This window comes from Meleagris gallopavo, chromosome 1 (assembly GCF_000146605.3).
Source record: "Meleagris gallopavo isolate NT-WF06-2002-E0010 breed Aviagen turkey brand Nicholas breeding stock chromosome 1, Turkey_5.1, whole genome shotgun sequence".
In the NCBI taxonomy this organism is placed as follows: Eukaryota; Metazoa; Chordata; class Aves; order Galliformes; family Phasianidae; genus Meleagris; species Meleagris gallopavo.
Genome location: NC_015011.2, coordinates 83244740 through 83262249, shown reverse-complemented (window position 1 = coordinate 83262249; position 17510 = coordinate 83244740). Strand labels below are relative to the sequence as shown.

General features: G+C 39.9%; 1 protein-coding gene across 1 annotated transcript in view; it reads left to right on the top strand.

Annotated features, from left to right (window-relative positions):
* Positions 1-17510, top strand: part of IMPG2 (interphotoreceptor matrix proteoglycan 2) — a 59260-nt gene that overhangs the window by 11978 nt on the left and 29772 nt on the right. The window contains exons 3-5 of the mRNA XM_031556307.1: positions 4933-5099; positions 12942-12973; positions 13073-13096. Coding sequence (XP_031412167.1) covers positions 4933-5099; positions 12942-12973; positions 13073-13096 — 223 coding nt within the window. The remainder of the gene's footprint in view (positions 1-4932; positions 5100-12941; positions 12974-13072; positions 13097-17510) is intronic.

The following is a 17510-nucleotide window of genomic DNA, read 5'->3' as shown; positions in this document are numbered from 1 at the left end:
TGCTGAAACACAATTTGTCTTGAGTTTTTCAAGATATTGTTTGTACATATTGTGTGTAAACACTAGATTTGAAGCAGATAAGCTCCAAGGGCTGGGCTTTCTGGCTTCTCGAGGAGAGATGCTGAGATTCAAATGACCTTGGTACGTGTCCAGCTTTCTGAGGGGGCCTTTAAAACCCATCATGGCCCTTAAAAATCAAGACTGTGCCTATGACACGTTCTTCAAGTGGAAGCTTGCACAAGTGCACGAGTCAAACATGCTGTTGCTCCATTTTTCCTGCCTTGGCAAGAAAATCTTTTACCTTGAAGATGAATATATTTCAGGGATGAGTTAAGTGACTGAATTTCTGAGGACTTGTGTTATGTACATGCAAAATGTACAATGGGGAAAAAAAACCCCTGAAGATCAAGCCATCTGGTTTTCATTCTTACTTTGAATTCTGATTCATCATGTCAGTCACACATAATCTGCATGCTTCCTTACTTTTCTGAGGACAGCTGGAATGATCACATCTCTATAGCAGGGAGCTGTTATCTCATAAACATCCCTTATTTTTTAGCAGATGAATTCTTCAGATGAAAATTGCAAAGCAGCTGAGTACTTAACACTAAAATACAAGTTATTTATTGCCAAGGCCATGGGATGAAGGAAGTTATTTTCTAGAGGAGCTTACCTTACCTTCCCACCCACGTGTAACTTCAAGGCTCTTAGCTCACTGCCTTAAAAGATTGATCTCGATTTTATGATGCTTTTAATCGGTATTGTTTACCAGGGATTAGAGGCCGGATGGCAAATCCTGTCTTGTCCAGGGCCTGATGCTGCTAATGCTGTCCCACATACTCCGTGATTGTGGCTACCCCTGCAGCAGGCCAGTGAAAGTTCTGAGCGAGATGTAGCTGTAGGGATGGCTCTCTTGTGCCCCGAGGGCTTCCCTGAAGTGACAGCACCATTAGGTCTGCTCAGGAGTTCCTTCATCCTGGAAGTGTTGCCTGGTTGGCTGCTTTGTTTGTGGGGTTCTGCAACTAGTCTTCAAAACCCAACTCTGGAAAGATTGTAATGTAAGGCCTAAACAGAAGATGTCTTTTACTTAGCAGTTGGCAAGACAGAAAACATACAGGTAAATGTGTGTTTTGACTAGATGCTTATTTTCTTTTGTTTCGGCTCAAGGAAGTTGCTATTTCACAGAATCACAGAACTGTAGAGGTTGGAAGGGACCTTTGGAGAGCACTGAGTCCAACTCTCTCCTATAGCTGGTTCCCTACAGCTGGTTGCAGTAGGTTTATGAGATTTCAAATAATAGTTAAATGTTGCTTAATTTATGGTCAGAATATGTAGATAGTACACATGGCACAGGTAATGGCAAGTTGCCAGAAGGTCAGAAAGGAAAAATTATGAATTATTTCTATACAGTAAAATATAGCTGTTTGCTGAAGCTTCCACTCAAGTTAAACTTTGTTTCCTTATGATTTATGACCTCAGGTTTTGCCTACATAGTCTCAGCATGCTTATAATCTACTTATGAAAAACAAGATTTTTCTTCTATGGGAGTTCTCAAAAATTTGTGGATAAGAACTTTGAACAACCTCCCTGGCCTGCAGGTAGTCAAACACCTGCCACAGTGATGGGCTCCACCTTTAAACTGAAAGAAGGATATAAACACTTATTATGGAACTGAATGCAACATGAGGGTGGTGTCTCTTCACTTTCTTGGGTGGCCACATCAATTATGCTGTGGTAAGAACTCTTTGACGTACTTGAAGGAACAGTTGGGAGATAGAATCATATTTGTTTCTTTCTTTATATGATCTGAGTCACGTTGAAGAAACTGTGCCATTCTTTTTCAGTGCTTGGAATGGCAACTCTCATCTATCTACTTAAATGTTGAAAAGGTACATGAGGAAGAAAGAATAAAAGACTAAAACAAAATTGGTCCTTTTCATAGCCAGGCAGTGGGTTTTCTCTTGAACACCATTTAGGCGAACACTCATGGGGACAGTTCTTGGTTTGAGCCCCATGCAGCCTGGATTCATTGTCCTGCCAAGCAATCCCCTGCTTCACAAATTGGCCAGTGGAATAAACAGGACAAAGACAAGATGAGCTGCATGTCAGAAAGGCTGCAACATGACTTAGTATCAGTTTGCACCATGCTGTCTCATGTTTTACTGCTTTTCACAGTGGAAATGGCAAGACAGGACAGGGGCCAGAGAGGACTCTTTAACTGCATCCCCCTTTCATCCTTCTCTTGTAAATATGACCCTGTTCTGACAGCTTAGGTCTGATTAATGGGCTTGAAGCCCACAGATGGCACAAAGACTTTGGGACTAGAATTCAGTGGAGTGTCTAATTCCAAATGAAAGGACACACAATAAATCTTTAATCTATTGGGAGCTGATTGGGGCAACTGTTCATACAGCAGCAGCTTGTATTCAGACAAGACACACTCATCACATTCATCAAAAAAAAAAAAAAGAGAGAGAGAGATTAAACTATTTAAGATTAAGAGCAGAAAGGAGAACTGCCTATAGTTGTCACTGCTAATTATTACTTGCAGCTGTAAAGCCAGTCCTTTGCCTGTTGCCATTGAAAATTAGGATTAGGCAGTGTCACAGCAGTGTATTTGCCAGCTCTAGCCATGGCTTCATCTCTCACTGACAGTGTCCTGAAGGCTTGTCCCAATTACAGGGAATAATCACATTTCAGGGCTGCTGCTGTACATTATTGCACCTGGAGTAAAAGGTCCATTAGTCAGAATGCAGGACATAAATTCCACCCAAAGAAATTAGTGAAAGTGGTGTTGCCTGGTATAAGCTTCTGGGTCTGAAACTAGACATAGGTCTCTATGAACACACAGCTCTTAGGAGAGGGATGGTAGAGAGGATACTACAGATGTCCTTTTGCTTCAGGAAGCTTATTAGTACTCCAGCAGGATCCAGAAATCCTTGAGAAGGATTATGGGTTCATTGCCTGAGGTCTGTGCAGACTAGTATGGAAATGCAGCCTTTGCTTCCTCAGTCACTGAGGCAGCCAGTTTAACTTGAAGTGGGATGGGAGAGGACCAATTACAGTGCTTTACAGATAAAGATGTACAGATTACACCTGGAAGCTGGAGGGATGCTAGAGCAGTAGTGTATTACAGACAGTTAATCATGCAGAGTCTGAAGACCATATTCCTCTCCATTCTTACCTGTTAAATGAGCAAGGCCACCTCCATGTAGAAAAGCTGGCAGAATTGTGGTGCAGAAATAAGAAATACCTGCATATCTGTAGTTCTACAAAGAGAAATGATATCAGCTGCTATGATAAACTGGAATAGAGAAAATAACTTTTTTTGCCTGATGCCATCCAGCACCAAAATCAGCTAAGCTTTTAGGTGTGACGGGGGACAGTCTCTTCAAGTTATTACTTATAAAGCTGTTGCATTTAAGAGAGATGCCCACCCTTGGTTAGAGGAAGCAATAATATTTCAGCGTGATTTTAGGTGTTAAATTTTACACATGCACATTTAATCAATTTTGGAATTCAGAATACAGGGAACTAAGAAGAAGCAGTATTTAAAAAGATACCGATTTTGGCAGCCTAGATTGTAATTTTAAGCTTGGCAAAAGCTTGATTGGCAAAAATGAGTCTCCAAAGATAGATCCACAGTCAATCTCCTGTAGGATTTTGCTTATGATGTCAAGACTTTCCCTGGATGCAAAGTGCTCCTCTGCCAAACCGTGCATATATATTTAACAAGTGAAATCAGATTAAAGCTGAAAAACAGGCTTGTTTGCATGGTGTTATCTCAGGCTGGCACCCGCTGCAGCTGATTTTTAAAGCTGTTCTCCTTTTAATGTTGTTATCTTACAGAACACATAGAAAATCCTATATGTCTTCATCTCCTCCATTTATTCTGGATCACAGAGAGATTCTTGCTTGAGCAAATGGTATGACCAACTGCTCTGACTGGCAAAAAGCACATTCAAGAGAGGCAGACTAAAGCAGCTGGCACACAAGATAATTCAATATTTAATTTGCAGGCTGTCTACTCTGTTACTGATCTTTCTCAGTGCATATACCCTTCTCAGGAGGGCTAGGGACTGCCTTATTGCTTAACATATTACATGATTATGTCATCATCATCCTGCCTTATTTTTCAGTGATTAATGCAATTACAATTTCTGAAATTTATTCTAAATTCTTTGTAATGTTGAAACCAAGGGACCTGTTGCTGATTGAGCTTCTAAAGCTTTGTTCAGTGGAACTACCATTCTTACACACACACACACAGACTTATATTCTATCTCTACTGTCCATTATGATGTTCACTTTACTATTTTGGCTTACTGAATTTTCTAAAAAAACTGACAAGTTTTTGGTCAAAGGCTATTCTTGATGGTTGTCAGAAGATCAGTGATCTCTCTTGGTCTCTACTTCTTCTTTAATGAAATAATTACTTCAGTAAAAATGCAGGAAGGGAAGTAGTATGAGTGTGTAAGATCTATCAGATCTTCATTGTTGGTGCATTTAATGTCTTACACATTCACATGTAGTGTGTATCATAGAATTGCTAGCAGTGGAAAAGACCACAAGATCATTTAGTCCCACTGTCAGCCCATCACCACCATGTGCATTAACCACATCCCTCAGTGCCACATCTACATGGCTGTTGAACATCTCTGGGGACCGTGACTCCATCATCTCCCTGGGCAGCCTCTTCCAATGCCTCACCACTCTTGCTGAGAAGAAAATTTTCTTAATATCCAACCTGACCCCCACCTCCCCCGCCCTGGCACAGCTTGAGATCATTCCCTCTCATTCCTATTGCTAATCATCATAATCAATATATTAATATACTGAAAAACATACAACATTTGAGGAATATTGTGTTGATCACCTTTGCCACAGACGCACTTCTGTTATACTAACAGCAGACCTCTCTTGTGCCTTCAGTGTGTCAGGAAACAGTCTGGGAGGTCTTCAAGACATTCTGGGATAGACTGCCAGAGCGTGAAGAGTATCACACCTGGATGAGCCTGTGTGAGGAAGGAACAATGAGCATTTTTGAAATGGGCATGAACTTCAGTCAATCTGAGGAGCACCGAAGTCTGATTGTGAAGGTGAGTGCCACAATAGGTCAGTGTTTTCTCCTAAGCAAGTGTATAATGTTCCACCACTAAAACCTGCTCAGTATATGACAGGTGGTAATATATGGGGGCAGTTAAGATTTAAGGATATGAATATTCCCAGCTTTTGGATCCATTGTTCAGAGATTAGGCTGTCTTAAAGTGTATAGTGGTTTGTAGCTCTTTCTTTAGAAATTACAATTGCTCTTATCTTTGCAAGCTAGATGAAACATAAGAGAAATCTTAAAAGTCTGTTCAGAATCAGTAATGTTAGGCTAGTGTGGACATGCAGTTGTTTTTCCTTTCTGTTTTTTTGTGGACTCCCGTGTTGGGAATGTGAAGTGACTCACACTGAGGAAGTGAGCATGGAAATTACTGTGGTTTATGGGGAGAGAATTTTTCTGAGCCTGCATGCTACTCTTCACTGGTAGATACTAGCCAAAGTTTGCTCCTGTGATTTCTTGTGGTACTGTTGTCCTTAGAAGACTTCACAAAGACACTTAAACAGAACAAACAATTGGTTGACGTGTTGGGCTCAAAAGATCAAATTAAATGGAGTTACATCAAGCTGGTGGCCAGTTACCCCAGGGCTCAATTTTGAAGAGAACTGGCCCTGATGTTTTTATCAATGACTTGGATACAAGGATTGAAGGTATACTGAGTAAATTTGTGAACTAGGAGGACTGCCTCAAAGGTAGAGAGACCTTGCAGAGAGATCTTGACAAATCAGAGGGCTGGCCAATCACCAGCTGCATGAAGTTTAAAAAGAGCAAGTACCGGATTCTACATCTGGCTAGAGCAACCCTGGCTATATGTAGAGATTGAGGGGTGAGAGGCTGGAGAGGGGCTGTCCCACTCTGTTCTGCATTATGCAACCTCACTTTGAGCACTATGTGCATTTGTGGGTGCCACAGTGTAAGAAGAACATAAAACTACTACTAGTGTCCAAACGCAGGCTGCAAAGATGGGGAAGGGTCTGGAGGTGGATGGACTGAGCTGATGGGACACCAACATGTGCTAAGGAGGATTTAAAGCTGTCACCAATATGTTTTATACAGAATATCACAAATCTATCAGATAACTTGAATACAAGAAACAAAAAAATAAACATCAGCACCTCAATTTATATTTCAGCCAAACAAAAGGTGAGAGCACTCTGTCTCATCCCTCACCAGCCAGCTTCAAAGGGTCTCATGGTGTATTTTTTAATACACATAGGTCAGTGTGGATTTAATTGCTATTTCTAGTATTGAGTCACTCTTTCTCATACGTGCTTATGCACAACTTGCTTGTCAGAGGGTGAAACCTCTTCAAAGCAGCTCTGAGAATATTAAGTCCAGAGGCAGTGGTATCACTCTACTTTTAAGAACATCCTTCCTCCTGCCAGTCGCTTGCTCCAGGTTAATGTGGTTGTAGCAGATGGTGCCCAGCTCAGCCTGTGGTACCAGGTGCATGTCTTAAAGCACTGTCCTGTTTTTTTACCACATTCACCAGCTAAGCTGACTAAGCTGCATAGGAAAGCTTTTCCCTTACTCATGGGAATCTTGCTTCTCTCATTACAGCATATTCATTGATTTATTTAGTAAGCTGTGACAATATTTATATTTATTCCTTAGATTATATTCTTTAAAATGTGTAGCACTTCTTACCTTAGGACTGCCATCATTTCACAGCATGCACAATACGTATAGCATTAAATGTGTGAACAGTCCACACACTCAGTCGCTTGAATGGAAGAATCACTCATGCACTGAGATGCAGAAAAGCAAAGTATGTGGTCAGTGTCAATACAGCCTGTAAATTCTTTGTCTGGCCATTACACACCACATTAAATAATCCCGGCTTTTAATCTTCCTTTGCTCTCTTGTGTTTGTGAATCATCTGTAGTCAGCAGTTCAGCCTAGAGCCTGCAACTGACCAAAGTATTTCTGCTTTTTTTTTTTTTTAGGTGTTATGCATTACTATGGCTATTACTGTCATAGTGCTTAGATATTTTTTGAAAAATCTCAAAATGTCAACAAAAGTGACTACAGATTTCCTGAGAGCCATGTACCTTTTGCTGTGAGATTTACACACTGCACCCAAACCAATGATTTATGCCATTAATCGCAACAGCTACCGCAGGGATACGATATCTCCTCTTGAGGTACCCACCTCAAAAAATGGGCATGTTTTTTCACTTTATAAACTATGGAAATAATGCAACAGTTCTGGTGTGGCCAGCGGAAGTGTTTTGACACCTTCTTTCCTGTTTTTCTGTTCTTTCTTAAACTGAAGATCTGTTAGGGCTCCTATCAAGTTTTTGGATATTCACAAATCTTCCATAGAGGCATCTGCTGCTGACAGTGATTAGAAAAAAAAAGTCAAGCTAGGTGTACTGAAAGTCTTCAAATGACAAATTTTTGTTTCCTTTTTTCTTCATCAATCTCTAGCATGTACAGAAAAATAAGTACAAGGAATTTGCAATGATACACTTTTTATTTTAGGTATTCTGGCATTATTTATATTTCCTATTCATTTGATACTGTTAGTAAAATATATAACAAACAGAAATGCACAACAATTCCTGTTTCTGTCATAGAATTAATGCTGTTTTGGCACTTTAGATGGATTGGTTCATGTTACTGACTTCCTCTTTCTTGAGATCCCTTATTAATTTGAAGTACTGAATGTATTATCTTGAGTGTTATGTTATATTCAGTGTAGCTCTGTGGTGGTTTCACCCTAATGGGCAGCTAAACTCCAGCACAGCTGCTCTCACTCCCCTCCCAGCTGCTGTTTACTTCAAATTCTGCCGAAGAATCACAAAATTGCTGAGGTTGGAAAGGACCTCGAGAGATTGAGACCAATCTCCTTGCTAAAGCAGGTTCCCAACAATAGGTCACACAGGTAGGTATCCACATAGGTCTTCAATATCTGCATATAAAGAGACTCCACAACCTGTTCCAGTGCTCCAACATCCTTACATTAAAGAAGTTCTGCTTTCTGATCTGAATAATTTGCAAATACTGTAAGAAATATTAGAGAAACAAAAGGAAAAAAAAACTTCATCCTTAATTCTCCCATTAGTGAATTTATTTGTATTAATTTTACACTAAGACAAGGGAGGTTTAGGTTAGATATCAGGAGGAAGTTTTTCACACAGAGGGGGTGACGCACTGGAACAGGTTGCCCAAGGAGGCTGTGGATGCCCCATCCCTGGAGGCATTCAAGGCCAGGCTGGATGTGGCTCTGGGCAGCCTGGTCTGGTGGTTGGAGACCCTGCACATAGCAGGGGGGTTGAAACTACGTGATCATTGTGGTCCTTGTCAACCCAGGCCATTCTATGATTCTATGATTATATCACAGGATGCTGCACTGAATCTTTAAGCGTGAAGCATCAAAATTAAAGGAGCTGAAGGTGTGAGAAGGGAGGGGGAGGAGGAAAAATGGTATTTCCAAGATGTTAAGAAAGATGTGAAGTCAAGCCCATTCCTGTATCATTGGCAGTTCTTTTTAGAAGCAAAACCAAAATCACAACATTCAGAATACACTGTAAGCATTCAGCTTCTGTTGAATGATACTGGTTTGTACTTTGTACTGGTTTGTACTTGCTACCTTGCAAATACTTTGATTGCTTATATTTTTAATGGAGCCTCAAGTGATTTCACATTGGGAATTTGATGCATGACTAATAGTATATATGGTACTTCAGCAAGAAACAACGACAAATCTTGTTGTGAATATCCATGAATCCATAAATGTACTGCAATTACAAGTGGAAGAAAACTACACATTCTGGGGAAGAAAAAAAATCTTTACCAACTAATTTCTATAAATGGATTAGGTCATGAATCTTTTCCAAAGGAAAGGATGTGATGTTTGGATGCTGATGAGAGAAGGATTTGGGCTGTGCTCTCTTTGGTGGGGCTGAGAACAAAAAGTCTAGCCATAGAAAGGGGTTTGTAAGACAGCTTTGTCTCAGAACCAACAGGCAGGTAGGAAAACAAGGAATCTCCAAGGTAGTGACAGGAGACACCCACCAAAATTGAGTTCAGAAAGCTCCTGGGCCAAGAAACAAAAGCTGTAGCTATGTTGACTCAGCAGCACACATGTTTAGTATTGACCTTTCACAGTCTGTCAGCAGCTCTATCTGTTCTGGAGCATGGACTAAATGTTTCTGGATGCCACAGCAAAATGCCTCCTTAGCATGCTGAAGTGGGCACTGAGCAATGTCATCTGAGCTTGCCTGAATTCTGAGTTTCTTCAAAGTAATGAGTCAGCACCCCATTGCCACTGTTTAAACACTGCCTCCTATTTTTAACCTCTGATCATCTCATACAGTAGGTGATTTTGTCTTCCTGTAATGCAGAAAGACCTTTTCTCCTGTCCATCTTCAGCCTATCCTGTGTTCTTCCTTGCCAGCATGTCTTTCTCTGTTTAATCTGATGTTTTCATTACAGATTTCAGTTTATTTTGATAGCTGACTAAGATAACTTTATATTTTTTCCTTGATATCAAGTATATCCAAGTTCTTCTAAATCAGAAAAAAAGCAGATCTCTTCTGCACTTTCAGCACCTCCCCTTTCTCTCTCTCTGCCTGCTTAAGGATACAAAAAACTTTCTTCCATTGTCCTCTGCCCTCCTTAGAGCTGTTCTTTTAGATTTTCTTCATTTTCTTTCTTATCCCCACACTTATTGTTGTCCTGTCCTTCCATTGACTTTGGCTCTTTTTGCACTGCAAGTCTTACACTTCTCTAATTTTAAAATAAAACAAAGAAGCTGAAACATTCAGAAAACGTCACCATATGTTCAAATCAATAAACTCCAGTTGCTTCTCCAAGTCTTATTTCATCTCCCTTTCATCTCTTCAGCTTCTCCTGTGTGGATTCTCTCTCTGGTCATTCTCCCCCAGTTCCAGCCTGATTCTTCCTTTTTAATCTCCCTTGACTGCAGAGGACAAAACCGTCAGCCATGAGACCTGTGCTTACATCTTCCAGGCAGAGCTCAGAGTCAATACTTCATCCCCATTGTCCTTGTCTGATCAGCTCCTTTACCTGGCAAATCTGCAGTTGTTCTTTGTTTTCTATGTTTTGCATCTCCCTAGACAGCACAGCCTAAGACACACCGAGAAATCATTTATGTCATGAGTGTTCACCTCACCTTTGGAGTTGATTCCTCCTGGACAGACTGGACCTTCAGCTAATTTCTAACATTACACCATGGATCTCTAGCTTTTGCTTCAAGTTGGATATGGCTAAAACATTTTCTGTTCCACCATATTTCTCTGCTATCTCTCCTTTTGCTCATTGTAGACCATCTTTGCATGTCAACTGTCAGAAAACTGCTAACCATCCTGGCCTTTTCCACCAGCTTCCATTCTGGATTTTGTCACCCTTCCTCTTGAATTGTCCCATCGCCTCAGCCTTGCCCCTGTGATAGGATGGTTCTGTAACACACTGTGGTGGGTGAGAGGACAGGCAAAGAAAGAATATTTTCTTGGTATGGCTTCCCTGTGTCAATAATGTGCACTGGTGAGTTGAATAAAACACACTTGGAACAATCCTACACAGGTGGGATTAAACTAACATGAGATTACTAAAGATCTTTTTGACGTTCCCTTTACCTTTTTCTCCTGCCTGGAATTATCTCAGAAAAGATATTTTGTCTTCTGTGCATCAGGATTGTCTCTTAGGATCAGGCAAAGGTATCCCATATAATAATTTTTTCAGCAATTCATGAGTTGAGAGAAGCTCATCCATCTGGTCAATACTGTGTGTGATTTAGAGTTGGTGGTAACGTGTATTTAACGCTATGGACTCGTAACAATTTTTGATGGTTTTGTATTATATAAAACTAACTGCAGGCTGTTGAGAAGGGTAAGCACCAGTGCAAATGACAAAAAAATTATTTCCTAGCTTTGGAAGAGCTGGTATGATAATGTTAGGAGATGCCCGAGGCAGCTCCACTGAGTGAAGCCTTTCCCTGGAGTTATGGTGTGGCTACTGCTGCTGTGTGTAGCTATTTGTAGATAACTTCAAGTGTTCAGTGGGTAAAGATATTAATCCCTGCAGGTTCCTTTGCGGTAGGTAGGAACATGTTTATAACTCCCATCTTGCACGTAATGAGACTGCGTCAGATAGGAGAGGTGATTTGGTCTGGGCTATTCTGTACTGAGAAACCAAGCCAGAAGTAGAACTTTAGAGCTCCATGCTTCTAATTAGAGGGAAAAGGTTCCTGTTTGCCGTGATATTCAAGTATATGTCCTCACCCCAGACTGGAATGTAAATTTCTCATATAAAGGAGCAGAAAGCAATCGCTACAAAGCGTTGCAGACTGTGCCAGCTTAGCCATAGGGAGATGGTTCATTTCCATATTCCCAGTTGGAAAATCAGGAAAACAACAAAAAGCCCAACCCAAACATTTAATATTACTCAAAAACAAGTCTTGTATTTCAGACTGGATATTGAGATCATCCTTTCTTTTTGAATTTAGTGTAAAATGTCAGATTTTAAGTGTGATATAAAGCTGCAAGATGCCAATAATCTCTCTGCAAACTTTGTATTGGCATATGGGTTTTGAGGGATGCTTGTTATTTTATTGGCCAATCCATTTATAATTTACTTTTAACGTATGCAATTCTTCAAACTTACTTAATTGCACAAAAGATGTGGTCTACTATGAAGAGAGAATATTCTGTTCTGAACTGGGTGAATTAGGGAATAATCCAGCCACCCCATGAAGAGGCCATCATTCCATACTTGCAGTATTAGGCTTTGCTAGTTTACTACAAAACTGGACAAAGACTGAGCTATTTAATATCTTTTTTAAATGGAGATATAGAGACAAGATCTGTCATGTTTGTTATGTTTATTACAGAATCACAGAACTGTGGGTGTTGGAAGGGTCCTCTAGAGGTCATTGAATCCAACCCCCATTGCTAAAGCAGATTGCCTACATCAGGCTGCACAGAAAAGTGTCCAGACAGAGTTAGAATATCTCCAGAGCAGCCTCTGCCATCTCTCTGGTAGCCTGTGCCACTGCTCCGTCACCCTCACAGTACAGAAGTCCTTCCCAGTGTTTGTATGGAACTTCCTGAGTTCCAGTTTGCACTGTTGCTCCTTGTCCTGCCACTGGGCACCAATGAAAAGAGCCTGGCCCCATTCTAGTCGTTGGCCATCAGGATAGTAATTAGGCCTCTCATGCTTCATCAGTCCTTCTTATGGTTTATCAAACAGAAGATTTTGCAATAGCAAGACATATTAGGTGGGACTTGTGACCTGAGTGTAGGAAAGCATGATGCCACCAGTTCCTTGGGGCACCCCACCACAGAGCGGGCCCAGAGAACCTCTTGTGGGGAGCACCCTTCCTGCTCGTGCAAAATGATCAGGGTTATACTGACCTCTGCTGCCAGAGGTCTTTGTGGCTGGGCAAGCAAAGCTGTAGGGCACATACTATCCAGAGGAAGAGCATTGCCACTGTGCTTAGGACAGTATGGTTTTAAATCAATAGACAAGTTGCAGAAATAATGCATTTCTTAAGACATCTTACTGGTAAATATCTAATTCCTAGTTCCCAGAGCAGCAAGAGATCATTGCTCCTGCAGGAAAAGGCAGAAAAGCAGAGCATCTTTTGACACACCTAGTGCTCTTACAGTCTCTGTTGCTGAGTTTCAGTTGTATTTTAGAAATGTACTGTGCATTTATTTCCAGTGAAGGCTTTGTTAATAAATTCTGAAGTTAACAAATGAACATGAAATAAATGAAAGATAATTGTTTTTGCATTGGAAAGAGACATTTGAGCTTCTTCCCCCCTTATGATTCAAGTATAAACAGGGTTTGTTTGTTTGTTTTCCAGAAACTGTCCTATACAAAGGAAGCAATGGCTGGGTGAGTACATTTACTTTGCATTTCAATCTGTCTGGAGGTAAGAGCAGGGTTGAGTTGTGACATTTTGTGATGTTTTCTCTTTTATCTTTTTCTTGTCAGCTCCTGCACTGACTGGTCATGTGGGTAAGTCATTTTCCCTTTTTAAATAGCCTCTTGCTTAGTCCTGTCTCCTGTTTTTGCTGCTGGAGTTGACGAGTGGAAGATGAACAGAGTTTGCCTCTGTGCAAAAAGGCTTATAGAAAAGTATGCTATGTGGTAGAGAAATCCTGTGCTTCCTGCATGTGAGCCTCTCACAAGCTGTCCTAGCATGCTTGGTGTGCTGAAAATATCCCAGCCAATCTGGGGCTTGCACTTTTGCTTAAGTATGTCATCACCTCATTGCCAGTCAGACACGCAGGCAGGCTGTTGACCTGGAGTGGTTTAGTGGGGGAAATCTATTTTGGGAGAGTTGTATCCCCAGTTGCTTGTGTCAGTGTTCTGGAAGTCTTGTGAACCTTTTTCAAAGCTAGTCCTGGTCATCAGTATTAAAAAGAAATAAAAATGTTAGAGAGGTGTTACAGGCTCCTCACACTTTTAAAAAGGAAATAAAAATGAAAACTTGTCTGAATTCTGACTTCTTTTTTACCAAAGCAAACCTAAACTTGAACTATTATTTTCATATTTTCTTTTATTTTTTTGAAATGGAAGGAAAAACAGTTCAAATTATTACTACCCCATTCTCATAAAATGTAATCTAAAACTCTTATTTTTAGAACAATTCAAACCCAAACAACCTTGTGGTAAACTCCTCTGAAAACTTAGCAGATTCGATCCCCTGCTTTACCAGCCATGTTAGAGCTATGATAAATAAGTAATTCATTTACTGGAGAGTGTTCACCCAATAGGTTAAAATGAACAAACAAACACCACACCAAAAATCCACCCAACACTTAATGCATTATTCCTATATTTCATAACCACAGTATTACATATTAAATTTAATAAAGTGAGATGCTAAGGGCAAAGGTGATGCCTAAGAGGTTGTTTTTTTTTTCTTTTTCCTTCTGAGCTGAACTTTCCTCTGACATGAACACTCCTCTTAGCTCTAGGTCAATTGTGTAGTGTAAATCCATACAAAACATAAAGTTGACCAAAGTTTTTTTGTGCTTTTCTTTTCAAAGAAAAAATAACAAAAATCAGGTGGATTTGCTCTGGACAATGAAGCATCAGAAAGAAATAAACATAATTTAGTTTGACAATATTAAAAAAGTATCTCATTCTAAGAGCATTCTGGATACCTCTACACCAGAAGGTTTGAGATGTGAAATTTAAGCCAAGATCACAGGAAAACAAAGCCACAATTGGCGTGCCATGGGTAGACAATGTCTCATCTAAATTCAGACATCCTCCATCAAGAGGAATGGGGGAGATATTTCAGTATTTCCACCAGACAATATTCTTTCCTGCAGGAACATGCTAGACTTTTCAGTAGACATCAGAATAAATAGAAGACCTTTTTTAAAATTTTCTTTAAGAAGTCAAAGTACACAACTCAGGATCACCCAGTCCTTAAGGGATGGTATGAGAAATCCAACATCAAGACCTTCCTGCACAGGAAGAAATGTGAGTACAGTTCTGCCATTTCCTGGGCAGTGCTGTAATCACCCATGAGCTTTTCTGCAGCAGATTTCACTGGGGCTTACCTACATGTTTAGGACCTAGTGATCCTGTAGATACGTGTTTAGTGCAGGGCAATACAGTGAATTGAGTGTAGCTGTTTTACCACTTGGCTGTGATATCTCCGTTGGAACGGGGAATTGACCTGGCCTCATGTCCTAAGAGATGGAGGGAGTATCCTAAAGCACCAGCTATAGATATCTAAAGGAGATGTTCAAATGAGGCTCCTCTATTGCCAGAAGAAGATAAGATTCTCCCCAGGATGTCTTGAAGCAGGAGTGTGCTTTCATCTATCCCCTGGTGAACTTCATTTTCTTTGGTTACTGCACAGAAGCAATTATTTTAGTTCAGAGGCCTAGCATTAGGTGTGTTTCTCAGTCTATTTTTACCATCAATAAGAACAGAGGAATTATCAGTAGGTTTGTTTTCTTTTCTAGAGCACAGGCCAGGCACAAGAAACTAAAAAGTGTCATGTTGTTTTTTTTGTTTTGTTGTGTTTATTAATGAGCTTTGAGCTTTTCTTTCCCTGCGAGACTATTGCAGGTTCATTTCCCTAATTCAGAGCTGATCTGGAGCTGAAGACAGATTCTTGATATCTGGTATTTTAACTGCATTAGCTTTCTAAATTAAAGTATGACTGTGATGAAATCTACAAGCAACTGAGGAATTGAAGCTATGATTTAAAACATTTAATATGCCTAATACACGCCTACCTACTTATGAATACTGTTTTTATCTAGTTGGAAAGTGCTCATTTCAGCTAGTTAAATGCTAAAATAGTTTTGATGTAGCCTACAGAAAGGTGGCTTGCACTTGTGATTTATTTCCCAGAATAACTCACAATCCAGCATTACTGGCAATTACATAACAGCAGGATGAAAGTTGTTCCAGTAAGTCTCACTCATGCAGTAGGTTAAACACCTCGCTAGCCTGGCTTTTTAAGGAATTGAGGGATTAAACTAAGTACCATGGAGGAGAAAACCTCAAAGGAAAAGTAATATACGGGAAACAATCTAGATTTTTATAGAGCATCCCAATATAAATTGGAGTTTTGCTTAGGCTGGAAGTGTGGGAACACCCCATCAGCTATCAGCTTTTAATGACTTCTTTATTCATTAGGCCATTGTGACTTTGCGTAATGAATTTTGCTCTTTCAATATTGGAGGATACCACATGAAAATAGGACAGTTGTCCCGTCTAGTTCCTGGTGGGTGAAAAACCAGATTTTGAGAAACAACTGAAGGCAAAGAAGTAGCACAAAAATTCTGCAGTAGGAAGCCACTGCTTGTATGTCATAACTTTCTCAAATGCTACACGCATTATAGCATCCTGAAAAAAACATAAGGAGTATGGGATAGCTGGGAAGGATGAACATAACAATGTGCTATTTTTTACTTCTTCTGACCCACATTAATGTCAAATATAGTTAAATAAGTAGAAATGTTTGTTTCTACTTGCTGATTGTGGACTCACTGAAATTAGGCATAATGAATCATGTCCAGACCTCCTTTGTTCTGTCTGTGTACACGATGTAAATACATTGGCAAATTTAGGATCCATATTTCATTGGTGGTAGCAGCAATGGTTGATGACATATCAACTCAAATTTTGTACCTTTTCTGTAATCACGCCTAATGAAAGAAAAGAGTTTGTCTTCTATTCTGGGATCATTTCAAGGGATGAAGTCTGCCTGCAGTGGTTTAGAAATATACCTGGACTCCTTTTTTTGCCTCCATTTGAAGCAACAATTTTGCTTGTTTCAGATGTTATTGAGCATCTGCGCAGCTTTACCCCATGTGAAGAGTTCCAGACTATTCCTTGTTAGTTGTGTATTATCTTTTGTTCTCTCTACTGTCAGATAAATATGAAAGGTTTATCCTGCTTTAATTGAAAACAAAAGAGTTTAAAATTCAAAATCTTCCTACATAAACATTAAGATAAATGGAAGTAGAATTTAAAAAAAATAATAAATCTAAATGCAATGCTCAGACTTGAATTCTGTACTTGGATATCTCTAAAATTGCAAACTTATTTAACTCTATTAGTTACACCTCTGCTTAAAAGGTTTTAAAAGAGGAAAATCAGACCATAAGTATTTTTTTTCTTCCCTTTGAGAAAGGCTTTTAAATATGAGCATTGACATAATAATGTTTAAGAAATGCTTGACAGAGCAAATTAGACTTTGAGACAGTCGAATTGGTACATGAGCTGATGAATATAAAAAACTTGTAGTAGAGATCTGGAAGCAAATTTGTGCAGAAAGTGAGGTTGATCACACCACAGTTTCTTAAAACAGCATTTTTATCCTCCTAAGATGAAAGTGATAGCTGTTAATGCGACCAAATTCAGTTCTTGACTGGTCTTTCTTGATTAGATTGATTAGGGTTACACAAGGCTTTATTTAAGCCCTTGGCTTTTAATTTTCAGCCTAGTGTGAGGTAAAATTTTGTCAGAAAACCAGCTATGCTTTAGTGACCTGTATTTAAAAAGTTGAAGGAGGAGGACTAATGCTACATGGTGGAGCAGGGGTTCCCTGCAGATTGTGGAGGACTCAAATGGGGGGAGGTAGATGTGTCCTCAGGAGCTGCAGCCTCTGGAGATCCAGTAGAAGAGTGAAGAAAGAGGAGTCCCCTGGAGTCTCCTGCAGCCCCTGGAGAGCCAGGTAGAGGAGTCAGGAAAGGAAGAGTGAAATTGAGCCTGGGAAGGAATGGGGGGAACAGTGGTGTTTTAATGATTATCTATTCCTTGCTACACAAATCTATTTTCATTAGCAATAAACTAATTTAATCTCAGTCTGTTTTGCTTGTGATGGCAATTGGTAAGCAATCTTCCTGTCTTTATCTCAAATCACCAGCTTTCTCATCTTATTGTCTCCTCTGGC